At 34.9% G+C, this 22,006-nt stretch overlaps 2 protein-coding genes and 1 pseudogene across 6 annotated transcripts in view; 1 reads left to right on the forward strand and 2 right to left on the reverse strand.

Annotated features, from left to right (window-relative positions):
- Positions 1-9,948, reverse strand: part of BRIP1 (BRCA1 interacting helicase 1) — a 194,712-nt gene extending 184,764 nt beyond the window's left edge. Inside the window, 4 exon segments of the mRNA XM_061175926.1 lie at positions 4,872-5,045; positions 6,670-6,781; positions 8,454-8,576; positions 9,771-9,948. Of these exon segments, the coding sequence (XP_061031909.1) occupies positions 4,872-5,045; positions 6,670-6,781; positions 8,454-8,546 (379 nt within the window). The 5' untranslated portion in view covers positions 8,547-8,576; positions 9,771-9,948.
- LOC133080378 (cytochrome c oxidase subunit 7C, mitochondrial-like) lies at positions 7,296-7,684 on the forward strand (annotated as a pseudogene).
- Positions 9,949-13,546: 3,598 nt separating the features above from the next.
- INTS2 (integrator complex subunit 2) overlaps positions 13,547-22,006 on the reverse strand; it is a 50,987-nt gene continuing 42,527 nt past the window's right edge. For all 5 annotated transcript variants that reach the window (XM_061174984.1, XM_061174988.1, XM_061174985.1 and 2 more), the window contains 7 exons: positions 21,521-21,646; positions 18,179-18,377; positions 15,814-16,065; positions 15,352-15,459; positions 15,113-15,218; positions 13,953-14,129; positions 13,547-13,849 (listed from right to left, as the gene is read on the reverse strand). In XM_061174984.1, coding sequence (XP_061030967.1) covers positions 13,680-13,849; positions 13,953-14,129; positions 15,113-15,218; positions 15,352-15,459; positions 15,814-16,065; positions 18,179-18,377; positions 21,521-21,646 — 1,138 coding nt within the window. In that variant the 3' untranslated portion in view covers positions 13,547-13,679. The remainder of the gene's footprint in view (positions 13,850-13,952; positions 14,130-15,112; positions 15,219-15,351; positions 15,460-15,813; positions 16,066-18,178; positions 18,378-21,520; positions 21,647-22,006) is intronic.

The following is a 22,006-nucleotide window of genomic DNA, read 5'->3' on the forward strand; positions in this document are numbered from 1 at the left end:
TGGATGTACACTACCAAATGTAAAATAGATAGCTAGTGGGAAGCAGACTCAGAGATCAGCTCAGTGCTTTGTGACCACCTAGAGGGGTGGGACAGGGAGGGTGGGAGGGAGATGCAAGAGGGAGGGGATATGGGGATATATGTATACGTATAGCTGATTCACTTTGTTATACAGCAGAAACTAACACAACAATGTAAAGCAAGTATACCCCAATAAAGATGTTAAAAAAAAATAAAAGGGCAGAAGACCTAAATAGACATTTCACCAAGGAAGACATACAGATGGCCAAGAGGCACATGAAAAGATGTTCAACATCACTAATTATTAAAGAAATGCAAATCAAAACTACAGTGAGATATCACCTCACGCTGGTCAGAATAGCCATTATCAAAAAACCTAGAAACAGTAAATGCTGGAAAGGGTGTGGTGAAAAGGGAACCCTCCTACACTGTTGGTGGGAATGTAAACTGATACAACTACTATAGAAAACAGTATGGAGGTTCCTTAAAAAACTAAAAATAGAACTACCATATGACCCAGCAATCCCACTACTTACAATAGCCAGGACATGGAACCAACCTAAATGTCCATCAACAGATGAATGGATAAAGAAGATGTGGCACATATATACAATGGAATATTACTCAGCCATAAAAAGAAACAAAATTGAGTTATTTGTAGTGAGGTAGATGGACCTAGAGTCTGTCATACAGAGTGAAGTAAGTCAAAAAGAGAAAAATAAATACTGTATGCTAATGCATGTATATGGAATCTAAAAAAAAAAAATGGTACTGATGAACCTAGTTGCAGGGCAGGAATAAGAAGTAGACATACAGAATGGACTTGATGACATGGGGTGGGAGGGCAAAGCTGGGGCAAAGTGAGAGTAGCATCAACATATATACACTACCGAATGTAAAACAGTTGGCTGGTGGGAAGCAGCAGCATAGCACAGTGAGATTGGCTTGGTGCTTTGCAATGACCTAGAGGGGTGGGATAGGGAGGATGGGAGAGAGGCTCAAGGGGGAGGGGATATGGGGACATGTGTATGCATATGGCTGATTCGCTTTGTTGTGCAACAGAAACTAACATGGTATTGTGAAGCAATTATACTCCAATAAAGATTAAAAAAAAAAAAAAAAAAAAAGATGATCAACCTCATTAGTTACCAGAGAGATAACAATTAAAATTCACAAGAACAACACACAGGCACCATAACGACTAAAACTTAAAAAGACTCGAATATCAAGTGCTAACAAGAATGCTGGGGGCTTCCCTGGTGGCGCAGTGGTTAAGAATCTGCCTGCCAATGCAGGGGACATGGTTTCGAGCCCTGGTCCAGGAAGATCCCACATGCCGCGGAGCAACTAAGCCCGTGCGCCACAACTACTGAGCCTGCGCTCTAGAGCCCACGTGCCACAACTACTGAAGCCTGCACGCCTACAGCCTGTGTTCCACAACAAGAGAAGCCACCACAACGAGAAGCCCGCGCACTGCAACAAAGAATAGCCCCCACTCGCCACAACTAGAGAAAGCCCGCGAGCAGTAACAAAGACCCAACGCAGGCAAAAATAAAAAATAAATTAAATAAATAAATTAAAAAAAAAAAAAAAGAATGCTGAACAATGTAACTTCCATATACTACTAGACGTAGAGTGGGGGGGTGATGAATAAATTGGTTCAACCATTTTGGAAAACGTTGGCAGTATCTACTATAGTTCAACATATGCATACACTATGACCAGCAATTCCATTCCTAGATCTATATCTAATAGAAAGTGTTTACCTATCTGTACCAGAGTGAACAAGAATGTTCATAATAGCTTTAATAACCAAAATTAGAAACCACCCAAATGTCTAACAATTGTAGAATGAAATAATAAATTATGGTATATAATTTATTATATACCATAAAATACAGCAATAAGAACTACTGCTATATACAACACAAATGAATCTGAGAAATATGTTAAGCAAAAGCTGACAGACACAAGAGTACAGATATAATTCCATTTCTATAAAGAAGCAAAACTCATCAATGGTGACAGAGGGAAGATAGCTACCACCTGTGGAGAGAATAGTGACAGGAAAAGAACATGAGAAGTGCCACTGGGGTGTCGGCTATGTCCTATTTTACATCTAGTGGTAGTTACACGAGTGTGTTTACTTTGTGAAAATTCATCAAGCTATACACATAGAATTTTTGCATTTTTCTGTATTTAGGTTATATTTTTAAAGAATTTACTTAAAAATGTAAAGAGAGCATCAGAATACAACCCAGATTTACCCCATCTAATCCTTGAAGAGACTACTCTAAACAACTCTAACTCACAATTATATTAAAATTCAAGTTTATTGAAAACTGATTTTTTACAAAGGCACAAAGGCAATGCAGCAGACAAAGGGTAGCCTTTTCAATAAATGTTGCTGAACAATTAGATATTCATACGCAAAATAAACGAACTTGGATCCACATCTCACACCGTATACAAAAATTAACTCTTAGACTTAAAAGTAAAACCTAAAACTATACTTGATTAAAAAAAGAAACTTGTACTCAAAAATATATAAAGAAATCCCAAACTTAACAATAAGAAAAAAACAATAAACAGGCAAAAGATTTCAACAGACATTTCATCAAAGAAGATACACAAATGGCTAATAAGCACATGAAAAGATGCTCAACATCACAAGTCATTAGGGAAATGCAAAATAAAACCACAATAAGATACCACTATAAGCTTATTAGAATGGCTAAAAAGATTTACTATACCAAGTGCTGGCAAGGATGCAGAGAAATGGGAACTCTCATACACTGCTGGTGGAAATGTAAAATGGCATAACTACTTTGGGAAACAGTTTTGAAGTTTCTTAAAGTTAAACATAAGTGATCCAGTCATTACACTCCTAGGTATTTACCCAGAAAAGTGAAAGCACATGTCCATAACAACGACTTATACACAAATGTTCATAGCAGCTTTATTTGTAACTGGAAACTAGAAACAACTCAAATACACATCAACAGGTGACTGCATAAACAATTTGCAGTATATCCATACAACAGAATATTACTCAGCAATAAAAAAGAACCAACTGTTGATACATGCAACAACATGGATGAATTTTAAAAGAATTATGCTAAGTGAAAGAAGCTAGGCAAAATAAGTGTACAAACTGTATTATTTCATTCATATAAACTCTAGAAAATGCAAACTAATCTACAGTGACAGAAAACACTCAGTGGTTGTTTGGGGAGGATAAATTATAAAATGGTGGAAAGGAGGGATAATAAAGGGGCATGAGAAAACTTTTGAAGCTGATGGATATATTCACTATCTTGATGTTAGTGAAAGTTTCAGGGAAATACTCTTATGTCGAACCTTATCAAAATGTACCATTTAAATATATAGAGTCTGTTATGTCAAGAATATTTCAATAAAGCTGTCTTTAAAAAAAAATACAGGTTGTACATAAACATTATAAGCCAAGAGTTCTTATATTAATAATTAGCTTAAAATCAATTCCATTCATTCATACAACAAATATTTATCTAGCTCCTACTATATGCCAGGCACTGCTAGGTATGCAATGGTGAGCAAACTGACACAGTTCCTGACCTCATGGAGTATACAGTCTGCTAGGGGAAGCAGAGATTAATAAAAGATGCACACAGACACGTGGATAATACGAATTGTAACAAGTGCTATGAAGGAGAGGTACACAGTGAGATGACAGAATATAATAGGGAAACCAAATGTAGTGTGACGGAAAGATCAGTATGGCTGCCTCTCAGCTCTCTAAGCTAGAGCTAAAGGAAGAGCAGGACAACAAGTTGAAGATGGAATTTTCCTCAGAAGAGACACTAACACAAGCAAAGGCTCTGAAGGCAGCAGAAAGCATGACCCTTTTAAAGAATGGAAAGAAAGCCAAAAATGTTAAGGGTCAAAACCATGTAGACAACACTGTTGGTCACCTCTCCGGCATCTATTCCACTTCCTCTTCTTCATTCCTAAAAGAATCACACTTCGGTTCAAGCAGCTACCATCCTCCACACAGTCATGTGCTTTAGAGGAAGACAACTCCATCCTTGATTTTAGGAAATGGATACTGTTTAGACTTAAGCCAGTCATGGCAACCTCTTTTCTCCCTGCCAGTGATTAGTTAAGGAATGGCATGAGTGAAAGCAGGAAAGGAGTTATTACACGGTCTAAAGAACAAATGGCAGTTTGTACTAGGGAAGTTATCAATGGAGGTGGAGATTTGCATGGAGGAATAAGGAAGAGCAAAGTGTACAGGATGTCTTCTAGGTTTCTGGCTTAAGCAAATAATGGTCAATCTTTTCCATACAGTCAAAGCAAAAGAAATATTCTTTAAATTAATAATTTTATGTTATTAATAATATATTTCTCTTAATAAATCTAGTAAGAACAGCTAAGGATCATATTTGAAACATACCTGATTCTCATATAGGATACTGGTCTCAGAAGTCCAGGCAAACTTATCAAGAATGAATGAGGCTAATTAGATTTTGCCTTACAATACAAATCAAAATGTTTTATAAAATTCTGACATATAATTAACAATACTGCCTACAAATAACATCAATTTCTGAATATCAGTTATTTTGCCTTGCCTTCTTCAAAAATGATTTAAACTAGCAAGATGTCTGAATCAGTTAAAAGTGAGGCCAAGAATAAAATATTCCAAGGATTTCTGACCACTCTATGCATTATTCAAAATAATTCCAGAGAAATTAGGTGGAAATACATAACCAATTATGCTAACCAAATTTATCTACATTAGGTCTCATAACAGCAATAAGTAAGACCCCTATTACAGATACCAAAAGACCCAGACAAAATATAAACTACCTTGACAAGTTGACAAAGTGCCATTTCTTTCAGAAGGTGGTGTACTTGGACTGTTGAAATGATATGAAGTTCCCTGGTTCACGTCATTGTTTGTAAAATTCTTTGAATGGCATGTACAACAACACGACAATGGTACTTCAGCTTTTTTACTTAAGCCTTCATCCACTGGCTTCCCTAAAAATGAAATAACCTCTATTTATAATATTTCTAATTAAAATACATTAATCTTCCTCTTCAGCTAGGGTGCGCAACCACCTTATGTTTTGCCCAGGATTGGGAGGTTTCCCAGGATTCAGAATTTCAGTTCTAAAACCAGGAAAGTACCTGGCAAATCTGGACAAGTTGGTCACCCATCCTGCAGCATTAAATTAGGACAGGTGAGAAACACTTATGCCAGAAACATTTATAGAGAAGTTATCAACAATTTACATGATTTACAAAAATCTAATAACAGTCAAAGATTAATAATGTAACAGAGCACAACCACTTGAGTATTCATTTATATTGAGATATATTAAAATACAAAGTATACCTAAAGTATATTCTTAATTACTGCTATTTCCCTAAATGAAAAATTTGAAAGTTCAATATAAAATAATAATGTAAACACATAAGGGTTAAATCATTCCCACATTATACTTCCATTTCAAAAAACATGTTTCATGATATCATTTCCGATACATGTATCAAAATACATTTTAAAGTCAATATTCAAATTAAATCAAACAGGTAATTTTCAATACTTAAATATAATACAAAATTATAACAGTTCTACGTGTGCCTACATTGTATAAATATACAATTCATAGATATATAAAAGCTAAATAATTTATTTTATTTTCTATAAACAGTACTGACATTATTTTCCCATCTGCACTACATAAATACTACTAATTTTATTTTCCAGAGTCTCCCGTTAAAAATTTATTAACAGATAATCTCATTTTCCCCAAAGATAAACATCAGTAAGAAACAAAATGGACAACCAAAAGCTTATAAAATATTTACTCTTTATTTTTAATAGTCTTACCAGTAGCACAACTATTTCTTTTCAAAAAACATATATATGTGTGTACATATATATACACACATACATACATACACATATACACCCATGGTTAACTTTAAAATCTCCTAATACTTTAGGACAGAGCCATCTAATTATGTAAATAAAATGTGACCAATATTGTATTTCAGATTCATTATGAATATTAGATAGTCTTTCACAAAAGTAACTAGACATTTGTTAGCAAATAAAGCTATGGGAAATAATATGAATTCATAAAAACAATATTACAATAAACTTCTGCTTATCTGGCATCCAAACAAGTAGAAAGATCAACTAGAATTTTTCTTTTTTATGTATTCCATTTTCTAATGTTGTGAGATAAGCAACTATATTAAAGGATTTACTCAAAAAAAAGCAATTATTTGTACTGATATGCTATATAATCATGACAGCCCCATCTCTTGCAACTTTTATATACAAATTATCATCTAATTATTTTCATAATCATTATTATGAAAAATAATAAAAATAAAATCCGAGATTCTTATATACACGCTGAATCATCAAATAAAGGACTATCTTATGTTCAAAATTATTTTAGGATTAACTGAACATATTTTGCTATATTGAAACTCTTTTGGAAGATATATAACTGATTATAAAGAAATATCTTAAAAGAGAATATTTAAATTAGCTAGAACATGGTTGAAGCATTCTGGGTAAAAAGTACTTTATTAGATTTTTTTCAGGTCCCAATAAGCAACCTGAAGACATCAAACAACTACTTACCACTAAGAGATTGTTGCCATGCTAAAGCAGAGCAAAGTAAGGCTAAGCTTTTCCCACTCCCTGTGGGGCTCTCCAACAAACAATGCTGCTTACTATTTAATCCTCTGACAATCTATGGACACAAAAACAATTTAAAAAAATCAATAAACAACTTACTTCATTAAAGTCTCTCTCCATACAACAACAAGAAGTAAAGTTGCATGCACTTCAAGGAACAGAGCAATAGCAGAAAGGAGAACTAGAATTTAGTTAAATCTAGACTTTATTCCTTTATATCTCTCCCTAAAATTATGTTAGATTTAAACCATATCAAGCACAAAAGAAATGAAAAGCAATTTGTGCCTTACTTATGCAAGCACCATCATTTCTGTAAAACTAGAATACACTAATATCTTTGATGAAAACTTAATGGGGGATACTGTTGGTGGGAGTGTTACAACCACTCTGTACAGAAATTAACAATTTCTAGTAAAGTTAACGATACTGAACTCCAGCAATCCAGTCTTATGTAAACACCCAAAACCTCTCCCACAGGAACACAAGGAAACATGTATAAGAAAGTTCATAGCAGCACTGTTTATAATTGCAAAATAACGTAAACCACCTAAATGTCTATCAAGAGGAAAATGGGCAAATATAAAATTCTGGTATATTCATACAATGGAATACCATACAGCAATGAAAATGAGTTATCAATCAATAGGGCTACATCTTAAAAATGTTAGACAAGGGAACAAGGTCGTGAGGAAAGGAGGGCTTGGTGTGCTGCTGCCATTTCTTCCGCCTTCAGTCTCTGCGCCTTCCACAGGCTTCCAACAGTGCTACGCTGGGACAGAGCATCTGGAGGTTCACAACCTCTGTGGTCCATAGGAGCCACTATGAGGAGGGTCCGGGGAAGAATTTACCATTTTCAGTGGAAAACAAGGGGCGATTACTAGTTACAATGACTTTGTACTTCTGATCTGGATTTGTTTCTCCTTTCTTTATAGTAAGACACCAACTGCTCAAAAAATAATCCATGAAACAGATATGAAGAGGAGCATTTTAAGAGGTGCAATCTCTCTGAAAAAAGGATCCAACTCTTGAACTCAACATACTAGGTACGTCTATAAATAAACTTATGGCATAAATCCTTAAAAAATAAGAAGAAGAAGAAGAATATTAATATTAAGTAAAAAAAAAATCAAGTTCTCCAGAAAGATAAGCATAATATCATATCATTGTGCAAAGTTATAAAAATGTAAAGTATACACTATATTGTTTATGGATACATACATATGCAATAAAAGTATAAAAACATGGCTAGGAAAGAAATAACAAATTGAGGATATTAGTTATCTTGTTACTCATAAACAAGGTATAAAGTAAATATGGCAAAATATTAAGATTTAACAAAGCTGGTAAATTGGTTTACTCAAGTTTGTATATTAATTTTCTATATGATTGAAATATCTCAAAAAAATTATGGTGAAAAGTATAGTAGTCTGCGTAAAAGATAGTAAATACTTTCTATTTCAAAGTAATTCAGTAAAGTAAACAGAAGTTCTAAATGAGCTGAGAACATTTTTCAGGATGTTCTCCTTTACCTCCTAATCATAGACATATACAGTTTAGCAGCAAACAGTATTATTTTTCCAAAGGTTAGATGTTCTTCAACGAACCCAGCAAATATTTTCAATCCATTTACTACCTGAGAAAATGTAGTCACAGACTCAATGTATGTTATGAATTACAAGCATCTGTATCTTAATAAAGACTTAAAATAACTGCTGAACAATACTTACAGAATTCATCATAGCAAGCTGTGATGGATAAGCTTTACAAGGAAAGTTAATCTTCACCCCACCAATTGTATACTCAGAACATACTGAAGACATCCTGCTTTACTGTTTACTTCAGATTCCTAACTGCAACAGAAATGAAAGTCAATACTGAAACAAAGCCATTCAAAGAAAAACAGATACCTGAGACTAGGACAGAAGTCTAGAAACAAAAATTGGAATTAATAAATGTATAAACAAAACAAATGGAAGTAAAAGGATTTCCTACTCTTATAAATCACAGTGGTTGAGAGCATGTCTTGGAATCTAACAAATCTGGATTTGCATCCTTATTCTGCCAAAGCTGTGGACCAGGAGTTAGGAAGTAGGTTCTACATCAGGTTCTGACAACAGCTCAGATATGTTACCCTGATCATGTCTCTTCACTTCTCTAAACTAAGATCCTTATCTGTAATAATCCGTAATTTAAAAATTGTTGTAAGGAAGAAAGCGCCTTGGCACATGGTAGGTGCTCAGTAATTCTTACTTAAAGGTCAGTAGGGTATAATGGAAAGAAGATGGACTTTGAAGTAAGGCAAGCCTAAATTTGAATTCCACTGTTAATCTCACAGAGCCTGTTTCTTCATCTGTGAAATGGAGATATCCACCTGATAGGGTTTTTATGAAAATTAGCCAGGCACTGACTTAAGAATTAAATATGGTAATGTACAGAATGTGCCTCAACTCCAGCATCTGATACAGAGGAAGTGATCTACTTTAATCCCCACCTCTTGTAAATCACCTTTTCTTAACCTAGGATCCATAGATGTAATTGAAAGACTGTGATCTCTTGAAACTGCATGCAGAAGTTTCTGTGTATGACTGCATTTGTCTGGAGAGAAAGTCCAAAGATTTCTCATTCCCAGAAATATATCCTAAGGAAATAACTGAAAACTGAGGGAAAATGATATACACCGTTATCAACTGAAAAATTATTTGCAATGGTGAAAAAAAGGTAAATTCGATCTGGGGATGGAGAGATGGTTAAAATACCAACTCAACAGATTATGAAGCCAATAACAACCATCAACAAAGCTTACGTGTTCCCAAAGAACTTAAGAACCACTATTCTAAGGTCTTTTCCAGTTCTAACATTTTGTGTTTCTGTGAAGCTCTGAGAATGAAATTTGGTGGAATCTCACCCCTAAATCTAAACCAACAGCTCAAGGCTGGCCTAGTTACTCAGATATAACCTAGAAACCAATCGACCCCCCTCCCCAGTTGCGGCTACAGACATCTCAAAATGGGGAAGCTTCCCCACACACTTAATAAAGGACAAACCAAGATCAGGCTCCCGCCGTCGCCCCCTCCTGCCCAGAGGTAACGCGGGGCCCGGGGCTAATAACAGGCCTCTGTTCCAAGGAGGTAAGCTGCAGTCTCCCCGCTCCCAGGTTTTCTTCCTCACATTCCCTCCTCCCTCGGCAAGTTGGAATCCCCGAGGCCCTGACGATCCAGTCAACCGACGGGCCTGCAAAGCGGGTGGACAAAAGGAGCAGGCACTCTCCTGGCCGACTTCGCGCCCTTCCCGCGAGACAGACTTGCCCGCCCTGAGGAAAACTCAAACAACGCCTACTGCACTCCCACTCACGGGAGAAAAGGAAGCTGAAAACTGCGAGCAACCACAGCGGAGCCCTGGCAGAGAAGAAAGGTCCTAGCCTCTCTTCCTCACCTGGCTGCGACTCCCGGGCCCGGTCGCGGACTTGCGGCCACTTTACCTTTTCTGCCCTTCAGCTCTCATCAGTCGCTTCCACAACACTCTCGCAGACGAATTCCCGCCTCCCACCCCCCTCGACTCCCAGCACCAATCGCCGGGCGAGCTCAGACAACCAATCACCCGCCAAGACGAGAAACCAAGCAACCAATCCCGGCTCGAGGTCAGGGGGCGCTCTGGCACCCAACGGAAGCCCCTGCAGTAAGAAAGGACCCAAGCTACTTGGCGGCACTGGAAGGCGATTCCCTCGAGAGTGATGGGCTTCCGCAGAGCCCAGGGATTTAAAGGAAAAGAGCCTTCTCCGTTGGACTTTTTGAAACCGGTGATTTAATCCGTGCCTCAGTTTTCTTGGAAACTCTAAGTCTCACATTTAAGGTCTGTAGACCAACGAAGAGGAAACACCGTTAAGCCGCGCCGAGTTCTCTCAGCATTCCTCAGGGGCACCCGATTCAAACTTCCGAACTCTCCGGAAGCCAGAGTATCAAAAAGACCCAGGAAGGGATTGCCGGAGTGCTGAGCCAAATTAGGCGAAAAGGTTCGATGACAGCTGGCTACAGAATCTCCTGATAGTCAAGGCTTTCTCAGATACCACGTTCAACCAGAGAAACGCTCTCGAGGTCTCCAGTACCTCCTTTAAGGCTTGTCAGCCTTCTGTCCCTCCTGAGACCAATTTATTCTTTGCCAAGTACACTTCAGTTTCCTCAAAGGTAGGGAGTTAACCATGATGTCGCCAAACTGTTGGGTTTTTTTAAATTCTAGCCTAAACTTGGCTCAAATACTAGTGCCCCCAAAAAGCAAAACCTGAGACAGTTTTTCACATCCCGAGAAACCAGTTTGGGACAGAGATTTGCTGCAGGTCGGAGCAGCAAAAGGCGAGTTGATTTGTTTGCCTCACTTTCAGTTTTACTATAGCTTCCCAAAATGACAAAACGTACAATCATAAAAATAAATTCTACCCTTTAATTTAGTAATCTCAGGCTCATAAATTTATCCTAAAGAAGTAATCTAAAAGTAAGAAAAAGTAGTAGTACCTCAGTTGATAATAGTGCCCATTCTATTCGGAAAAAAATCATTAACTTCCCAGTCTAGTAGTAATAGGGAGATGGTTATATCAATTCAGTCATTCTGGAGCCAATAAAATAATTATAAAAACCAAACAACTTGCAAAAAATTTCCATATAAAGTTAAATGAAAAAAAAGCAGATGCCAAACTGGGTATTGTGGAATTCCGTCATGTGAAAATACATATGCATAAGCAAAGATGAAGGGAAAGTACAAAAAAATGAAATACTGGTAAGACAGTGCTATGGAGGATAATTTATAAAAATAAATCCTTAAAAATACCTTCAAATTATTATTCTGCTTTTACAATTTTTTTAAAATATCAAAATCTTTTAAGTAACTGCTCCAGGGTAACTACTCTGATTTTCCTCTCCTGAATTCCTAAGGCTCTCAACTGACTCTCACCTTGTATTGCCTTTTGATGTATGTAGCGTAACAAAAAGGGATGCACATAGTTTCTGGAGCCAGACAGTCCTGGATTCCAGACCCTTGAACTGTTCCTTTCAGGTTAACAGTGGTGAAATGAAACACAAAAAACTACAAGTTCATTTGATAAAGAATATGAATGTTTATAAACCAATATTCAAAATAGCTGCACACATCTGTTTTTCACTTGAATAAAAAAAAAAAATCACACTGTGACAAATGTTATAACCTAAACTTAAAATACATGAATATTAACATTTACTAATATATTTACACATTTTATTTACATCATCAACAAACGTGATGAAAAACAGCATATGTTATTATTTTAACACAGCAGGTTTTGACCAGTCTTTGAAAATTGATCCACGAATGTGCACTGCATTTAGTTAGAAAACCTTTTCTGAATTCCTAGAGGTTACCTACTCACACAAGATATTCCAAAGCCTCAGTTGAAACAAAAGAAAACAAAACAGGAGCAGTTGTACTTAATTTTAAAAGACTACAAAACTGCCTTGTTTAAAAATATGAAAATTCTTATAGTTTGTTTTTAAGTGTACGCTTTTATTTTTTGCATCAAAATTACTTAATTGAACTTTAAGCATCTAATAAAAGTTATAAATACTCTCATCAATGATACTGCGCACTTCATGATTTGAAAGATACAAATTAGTTCTTATATAATACCCTTTATGAGGTAGGGCCAGCAGTAATCCCGTTTTACACGAAGGACAATAAGATGTGACTATTTGCTAGTGAAAAGGCTGAAATTAAATTTCTTTTCTTAAAAACCACAGTTTCTTATTAGCCTGCCTTATTTCTTTTATAAGTGAAGAGGTCTGTTTCAAGTGGGGCAGGAAGGGGGGGTTCATTCAGGTATATCTCAGAAAGCAAAGAGAAGTACCTTCTACAGTGGATACTTCATTAAGAAAAAAAATGAGGATTATGGGTTATCTGAATGCATCTACCTAATCAATGGACATTCCTAAAAGAGGACTGCAAAATCCTTCCACAACACAGTATTTTCCCCTTTTTAATTTTTCCTGTGGGCCAAACACTATATATTTTTGTACTTCAAAATCTTCTAGAATTATGATGTGAATTATAATCCTGATAACAAACCAAGAACTTTTTAATCCAGTGCGTTTTATTGCTCTAAACTTTAATTAGATACCAACGTATTTCCCCCCTCTGACCATTATAAAAATAAACTTTAAAAAAACTAAATGAGACATCCTTTCAGGTTCTTCTCTGCACAAAGATGTTTCTGTAAACACTTTTAAACCAGTATCTTAAAATTCCAAATTATTCAAGTATCTCTTTAAACACATGGCTTCATATATTAGTAAAAATTGAAGCAAATATGTAAAATCTTAAAATCCTCATCTGTAATTCCATGAAAATCATTCACAAAAAGCTATTTGCCTTTTTTAAAGCCTTCTCAATACTATTTCTTGAGAAATGGAATTCCATCTTGCATTACTCTTACTTGCATTGCAAGTTTTAGACGTTTCTATTTGGGTATCTAAACTCCTAATTTTTCCTGAATTCTCCCTTCCCTTTTTCTCCCTCTCATCACTGCAACAATATACTCTGTTACTAGCTGACAGGTACATACTAGGGCTACCCACAGACTTATTTTTATAAGAAATTAAATCAAAGGCATGGCAGTTTTTCTTCACTTCAAAAGCTTAATACAAGGCCATATTCACTTCACAGTAATGAGTTTCTTAAATGTGCTCCCAACAGACAAAGCTCAGCTGCTACAAAAAACATACCAGCAAAGTAGATCCAAAGAACTGCCAATCAAATACAAGCAAGCATAATTCTCAAGAGAGTTCTAAATTGTATTCATGTTGAATTGAATCATTTTAGTGATTCCAAGACGTTACTGTTCCCATTCAGTTTAGCTGTTATAAGATGCAAATTCATGTTGGGTATATGCAGCAAAACAGCTTCATTTTTTTGTTTTAAGTTTTTTTTGTTTTTGTTTAAATTCCACTAACACTCATGTTTATTATTTCAATTATTGTGCTTTCAATACAATGACAGAGCTGTACATCAGGATCCATGCTTCCAGTGTCCCTAGGTCCATTTTTGTAAGATGGATCTTTACAGATTCCAGACCATCCACTTGGTTTCTCCTTTATTTGTTGAAGGCCTAAAAACATAAGGAAAAATAAATAAGGCAAGAAATCTGGAAAGGATTTGGGCCTTTCTGTTTGAGATATTAAAACAACTCTTGAAAATAAGTTACTACTTACGCGTAATAATCGGATCGATGTCTCTTGTCTGAGTGGCAACATCAGAGGCACAGACTTGCCCTATTTGGATCAACAAAGACATAATATCCTCATACAGTGGAGGAAATGCTCGACAAAAAGAGACCAAACTTGGCAGAGTTGGCATGAAAAAAGCATATCGCTTAGCCTGTGTTAAAACTGTTAGAAAGAAATAAAACAGAATTTTTCATTTTACAGATACAAATTCAACATACATGACCTATACAATATACTAAGCACCATGCTCTGTGCTGAGGACACTAAGTTTTCTAAGACACGGCCAGCCCCTGCCTTCAGGGAGCTCATAATCTAGTAGTCAGCCATCATCCAACACACAAATGCTTATGTCCAAACACTGTGATAGGTGCACTGCATGCATTGTTTCATTTAATTCTCACAATCTTATGAATGAAAAAAGTATTTCTATGATACCTATTTAATATATGAGGAAACTCTTAAATAAACCTTAGAGAGATTAAGAAGCTTCTTCAACTCCAGTTAGCAGTGGAGTTGGGATAGAACTCAGGCAGTGTAAGATCTTAACCACTGCAAATAATTATAACATGAAGTGAATACGATGGAAAGATAAATGAATACATTATTATGGGAGCACTGAGAAAGAATATGAAATTGACTAAGCCATAACTTTTAAAGGTTGAATTATAGTTCATATCTTTTAGTTTATTTTCATACCATTTTACTTAACAACCTGGAAGGTGGTTAAAATGTTAGGGTATGTTTTAGAACTTAAGGAAACAACTTATATATTTATCTCTTATTTACACAGATGATTATATTTTTCTGAAACTCTAAGCATTTGTAATAGATTGTAACTTGTTTTCTATTGACATAATTATATTCAGAAGGTAGACTTGATTTCTATTTGTAAAATGTGGAATGCTTAGTATATTTACTATAAATCTATATACAGTCATTCACAAAAATGAAAGATACAGTTTGCCTAACTACTCATCTCCTCTACACTATACATCACATTTGTCATAGGAAAATTTTCAAGAAGAATAATTCAAAAGATGGCATAACTATTAGTGACACAGAAAACATGGTGTCACTAAATTCAGAAAAAATATGTACTACTTTATGTTAGAAATTTTTGTTATTGATGTTGGTTGGCTACACACCTGTTAGCAGAGTTCCCATGACATTGACAGCTAAGCGAGCCACACTGAGTGACTTTGGTAATGCATACTGGATACACAAGTGAGAAAGCAACTGGATAGCAAATATCTGTAACACAAAATCCAAATATTACATGTTTCTGAAGAAGGTCTTTAAGTATGAAAAATTGTAAAATGTTTTATATAACTAGCAAGATTAGAGGGAGATCAAAATTCTCCTAAAGTTCCAAAATGCTCATTACCTGTTTTTCAAGTTCTGGCTGTGCAATAAGCTCAGGTATGAAATCCAGACAGATGTGCATAGATGGAATACCTGCGACTGTCAGAGGCAAAAGTTCACATGGATAACCCTATCTCAACAAAAAAGGGGGGAAAAGTTAGAAATAAAATAGCTGCAAGTCAAATACAGATAAAAATATAAAGGAAGGTTTCACTTCCTTTATGTAACAGTTGCTCAGAAGGCTACAATGCCCTACATGTTTCCTGGCATTTTACCTCTCTGATGCACTAAAATACAAATAAATTATATGAACACTTTATTAGGCTGAAATCAAATTTTAAAAATCTGGATTTTTCTCCATATTGCAAAGGACCATGATCATTTGCGTGACCTCCAGTTTCTAAATGATTCCTATTAATTTAGTACTTCAAAACTACCCCCAAAATAAAGTTCAACCATAAAGAATCATTCTTTGAAACCAGACCTGAAAGTGAACGAGCTTAGCAATGTTGGGATCCGCAATGTACATTTGGTGCAACAGACAACAGATAAGGCACTGAACTTCTCGAAGGTTACAGAGCAAATTGTCTTCTCCTTCCTCCATTCCCTTAGTTGGAGTGCTGGCAGTAATAACGCTTTGAACATTCCTTAGCAAGCTGTCTGGATTGACACCCTTTGCCTTCTCATCTTCAGTAGGTAAGCAAATCTCCAAGAGAATCTGGACAGCTGCACTATCCTACAAGCAAATAAAACACAGTGAATTTAAGAAGTTTCTGAGAAGTTTGTTTGAAAACCAAATCTGATTTTGTTTTCACACGAACACATGTGATAAAAATAACTGTTTCTTTAAAAAAACAAAAAGCAAAGAGGTACTTCTAAGAGAAAAAGTGAACAATCTATAGGCCAGTGGTTCTCATCTTCTTCAGGGCCATGAACCCTTTTAAGAATCTGAAGAAAACTGTATACCCTCTCAGCATAAAAATTAACATATGTAAACAAAGCAACACATGGCATAATTTCAGAGTGGTCACACATCTCTAAGGCAGATACATGAACTCGAGTTTAAGAGCATCTACTACAAGAGTATTCTAATTCAGTGTCATCCAAAACAGGCCCTAGGGCAAAAAATGACTTCTACTGGAATCTCCTTTCCTTCCTCTTAAATTCCTACTTCTCCCAGGATCCTATCTTGTATTCCCCTCTTTTTCTCACCTCTGAAGATGGTGGTTAATAATTAATGCCTAAAAGTCACTCCCCAAAGCTCTTTTTCCTTTTAATTTGAAGATAGGCTCTTTAAGGCTCTGGAAAGATTCTGCCTTACCATCCATTCCACCTGTACAACTCATTATTGCTCACTCTACAAGCTTGAGTGCCATTTCATAGAAAAGTAGTTTCTTGAGGGGTGATCTACTTAATGCCCCTGCCTATAAAGGAGAGCTATAATCACTCGCATCTAGCAGGAAGAAGGAAAAAGAAAATGAATACATAACATGCATCTCTGAAAGACTGCCACTGCCTGGGATAGAAGAAAACAGTTACTCCATCTACCTGTTTAATAACTTGATTATAAACTAAGGTTAGCCTTACATTATAATCATTTATAAAGTAAACTTTAGTTTATAATCATTCTTGATGGGTTTTGGGTTGTTACTGTTTTATGTTTTGTTTTGTTTTTTTTAATAGACTCTGGAGCCAGCCTCCCCAAGCTTGAATCCCAGCTTCCCCACTTACTAAATGTGTAACCTTGAGCAAGTCACTTAACCTCTCTGGATCTCATTTTCCTAATCTGTAAAAATGGAGATAATACTCCATACCTCATAGGTTGGTTGTAAAGAGTAAATGAGTTAATATACATAAAAAACTCAGAATAGCACCCACCATATAATAAGCATTATATAAATGGTAGCTATTACCATCCTCAATCCCTTATCTGAAACTCTGAGGGTCAGATTTATTTTAGAACTCAGATTTTTTTTTTCTGTAATATTATATAACACCTCCAGCAGAGACTAAGGCAGTACATTGTAATCAAATGTATTAATATTTCTGCAACAAAACATACCAACATTCACATTAAGTGGGATAAAGGCCATAAATAGCTTCACATCAATTCAGGTCAAGTTTTGACACAAACGAGGTCACATCAGGTCAGGTTTTTCTGCCAACTGAATTACCAAAAAAAAAGCCTCAGTTTTCATAGCTTTTTGGATTTCTGTATTACAGATAAGGGATTGTGGACCTATATTATTACTCTAATTCCCCTTATTGCCAATGAAAAGATTTCAGAAAATATATTTCAAACTAAGAAAACATTTCTACTTTGAAGACCTCAAATTGCTTAACATTCAATCATCTCGCATGTCCTGCAGTAGTCAAAAATTACTACCTAAGGCTGCAGTAAATTCTATATTGTTATAAAACTTTTCTAAATATAAACTTTAACTACTTGTGTTGTTATAGTATTTATCACTGCCTGACATTTTATTTTATATATATATATATATATATATATATATATATATATATATATACACACACACACACACTTCTTGTCTGTCTCCACCATTAGATTTTTTTCCACCATTTGATTTTAAGAAACAAAAGTCTTATATTTTGTTAAAATATAAATCTCACTAAAATAGCTATTAAATAAAGCCATGAAGATTATTCCTGATCTTAATAATACAGTCCATCTGATATTCAGAAGCAAAGGTAACACCATTATAATATACCTTCTGTAATAAAAGGAATGTATAATATGTCACCATTGTATATAGAAGGCCATCTATTTAACTGATTATATTAACAGGGAAGCCCTTGGCCTTTTTGACTAAATTTTACTTTATTACCTGAGCAGCCAGTAATGCATTTTTCAGTTCCTCTCTGGTAACTTCTGGGCCATCAGTCTGTCCAACTAAACCTATTGTATTATTCTGAGAAAGCCTATCTTGCTCTGCTGTTTCCTTCAGATGAGCACTAAGGTAGGCTTTGGATGCCAGAAGATATCCATTCAACATATGTAGAGTAATGTCCATCAGTGGGGGGCATCTAAACACAGAAAGAAGAAAAGAAAAATACGTGAGAAAAAATATAAATTTATAAATTAGTCAGAACATGGTCAATCAATTTGAATAATTAGAAAAACCTGAACAGTACCTGAAAACATTAAAAGAGTAGAAAAGTAACACTTTTCCCACCAAAATATTCATTCTCAAAAATGAAAGCTTAATATATATATAATTCTCTGTATTTCAAGACTGTATGAATAGTATTATCTATTTCATCTTATCAACTAAAATCAAATATAATATATACTCTAGAAAAAAGGCATTCCTTTTTACAAAAAAATGGCACTACCATTAAATCTCTTAGATATGAGCCTGCAAGGCAGCTGTCCACATAGATATGCTATGCTTAATTCAGTTCCCTATTGTTGGATATTTTGTTTATTTCCATTTTTTGTTATTATTGATAGTGCTGTGGTAGCTATTGTGTACTGAGTATTTCCTTAGAAATGATTCTTAAAAATGGAATTATTGAGGCAAAAGGAACATGCTCATTTTTAAGTCTTTTGATTCATGTTTTCATTCTGCCACTCAGAATGGCTGAACCTGTTTACATTCCTATAGTGATGTTTGATGTTGTACACTTTCCTACACTGTTTTATATAATTTTTCCAATTTGATAAGTGAAAAATCGATTCCCATTTTAATTTATATTTTTCTTAGATTGAATATTTTAATATACTTATTGGCTATTTGTATTTCTTCTTTGCATTTAGCCTAGTTTTCTTTTAGAATGCTTACCTTTTTTGATTTAAAGAGATCTTTATGTATAAAGGATATCAGCTCTTTGTATATAGAGTGCAGTTTTTTCTTTTATTGTTCTATTGTTTTGCCTTTAATTTTGTTCTTTTTTTAAAATTTGATTTTTTCTAAGTGATCATTTAGGTGGTTTTTAAAAATGTCAAACAATATGAAAAGATATGACATTTTGGATTTGCTTTGAACTAACCAGTGGTGATGGTGGGAAAGTGGATGGTGGGGTATGGGTGAAATAAGACTAGCGATGTGTCGATAACTGTTGCTGCTGGGTGATGAGTTCTTAGAGGTTCATTATAATATTCCCTTTTTTATGTGTGCATGAAAGTTTTCATTATATACATTAATAAGTGTACAAACAAGATTAACAAGGAAAAGGTGTACAGTGAAAAGTCTTGTTCTCTCATATCTACCCTGCTGCCATTTTTAAAGCAAAGTTCCTCTTTGAACTATTGACCAATCCCAGTTCCATCTCCAGAGGAAACTTTATTGTCATACGTAGCTTCACTTTCTGTGTGTTTACAATTTTATAAACAAATATTTACTTTTTTGTTTTGGGTGGTGGTAAAAAAACGTTAAGTGGTTTTTGGTAGGCTCTATTTTGTTCTTTTTTTTAAAAAATATTCAATCTAAGAAAAATATAAATTAAAATGGGAATCGATTTTTCACTTATCAAATTGGAAAAATTATATAAAACAGTGTAGGAAAGTGTACAACATCAAACATCACTATAGGAATGTAAACAGGTTCAGCCATTCTGAGTGGCAGAATGAAAACATGAATCAAAAGACTTAAAAATGAGCATGTTCCTTTTGCCTCAATAATTCCATTTTTAAGAATCATTTCTAAGGAAATACTCAGTACACAATAGCTACCACAGCACTATCAATAATAACAAAAAATGGAAATAAACAAAATATCCAACAATAGGGAACTGAATTAAGCATAGCATATCTATGTGGACTACTACGTAGCCAATTAACATAAGAATATCTATGTTAATACATGAGAAAAGGTTCACAAGTTGTTAAGTGAAAGATCTAGGCTACAAAAACATTTCATACATTATGATAGCATAATTTAACAGCCTCCTGAACAACTGCGGGTGATTTAGGTGAAAGGTTACCTACTTAAGTGGATTTTTAACACTGATAAATTGTTTTAGAAATGGCTCTTCTCTAGAAGTGTTATTTACTGTTGTTTTCTTTTTATTAAATAGATACTTAATGTCATTTATACTGTTTATTCTTTTGATTCCTCTTCCCTCTGAGACCTTGATCTCACCAAACCATATTTGGCTGATTCTGCAGATTTTGCCACTTCAAGAATTTCATCCCCAGGGTTAAAGACAGATGAGTATATTACTGTATCCTAGTTAGCCTTCTTTACTCCAGTTTCTTTCCCCTCTGAACTATCTAGTGTGAACCTTCTCTTCGTAAGTTACCACCTAAATGACCTCTTCAGCCTAACATTCAAGGCCCTCCATAGCCTGACCTTAACCTAACATTCCAACTCTAAAGTGTGTTCTCAAAAACTAAGCCTTCCACTCAAGCCTTTTTCACTCTTGTTTTTACACTTTTGCTCACACTATTCTTTTCCTCACAATACCTTCTTTGACCTCTTACGCCCCATCGTTACAGTATCTGTTCATCTAAACCCTATTTCTATACTTCAAAATACTACTCAAGTCTCACTTCCTCCTGAAACTTTTAACACCATTCATTTACTGTACCATGCATCTGCATATGACCATATTATCTAACTTTTCAGGTATTTATCTTATTTCCCGATACAAGTGATAATCAATTTAAAGGCAGACCCCTCAACTTGTATATCTTTGTTACTATTTAGCTTAGCAACTAGAAATTCAAATATTAATGATGTGAATTAATTAATCCCACCTCTTGAGGTGAAGCTACTTCAAAGCAACTGATTAAGTTAAGCAATTGGCAAGGAAGTATAGACAAATGTGGAATCAATAAAGCTAACATCACAATTAAGGATTCCAAAAGGATCACAATGTTAATGCATGTAATGATTCATAATAAACCAGTTTTTTAAAAGCTTTTTTCAACAATGCTACGAGAAATAGTATCATTTTTCACTATCTTGACTCTGAGAGAAAGAATAGCCACTATTGAAGGCTGCCAAAACCAAAGATGACATTTTGTTAAGGCTAGGTTTATTAACCACATATTAAACTGAAGTTCATGAATATAGACAACCAAAACAAAAACAAAAACCTCACAGGTCATACTGCCAAGTTACCTGCAAGAACACAAAGATATAAGTTTAAACTGAATTTCTTCAATTTCCTTTGACTCTCCAAAGCATAACTCTATAGTAAAAATGAACTCAAATGACACATACCTGTACACCCTCTGATCACATCTTAGCACAATGAGAGGATCTATCATCAGATCATTCTGAGTATACTTCTGCTGTCGTACAAACTTTATTGACGGTTGAAGTGCATTAACTGTCATTACCCACAGCCTGATGAGAAAATAATCATATGTTCAAAAACAGCTATATCATAATTGAAACCTGTAGCCACCATCCAGTTCCTTTTATCTTAGAACGATATAGTCAGGAAAAAAATTAGAGAACAGGTGTAAATGAACTTGGAAAAATTAAAAACTATAGAAATCTAACCTATTATTATGTTTCTAAAACAAATGAAGATAAAACAATAAAAGTAGTTTCAAAAATTTTCACAGTTGTAAGGGAATAATCATGGCATATAAAATCAGAATCTGAATTAAAACCTCAGTTATACCATACTTGCTATATGACTCTGTGTAAGTCATGGAGCCTCTCTGAACTGTTTCCTCCTCTGTAAAATATGAATATAAT

This window comes from Eubalaena glacialis, chromosome 19 (assembly GCF_028564815.1).
Source record: "Eubalaena glacialis isolate mEubGla1 chromosome 19, mEubGla1.1.hap2.+ XY, whole genome shotgun sequence".
Taxonomy (NCBI): Eukaryota; Metazoa; Chordata; class Mammalia; order Artiodactyla; family Balaenidae; genus Eubalaena; species Eubalaena glacialis.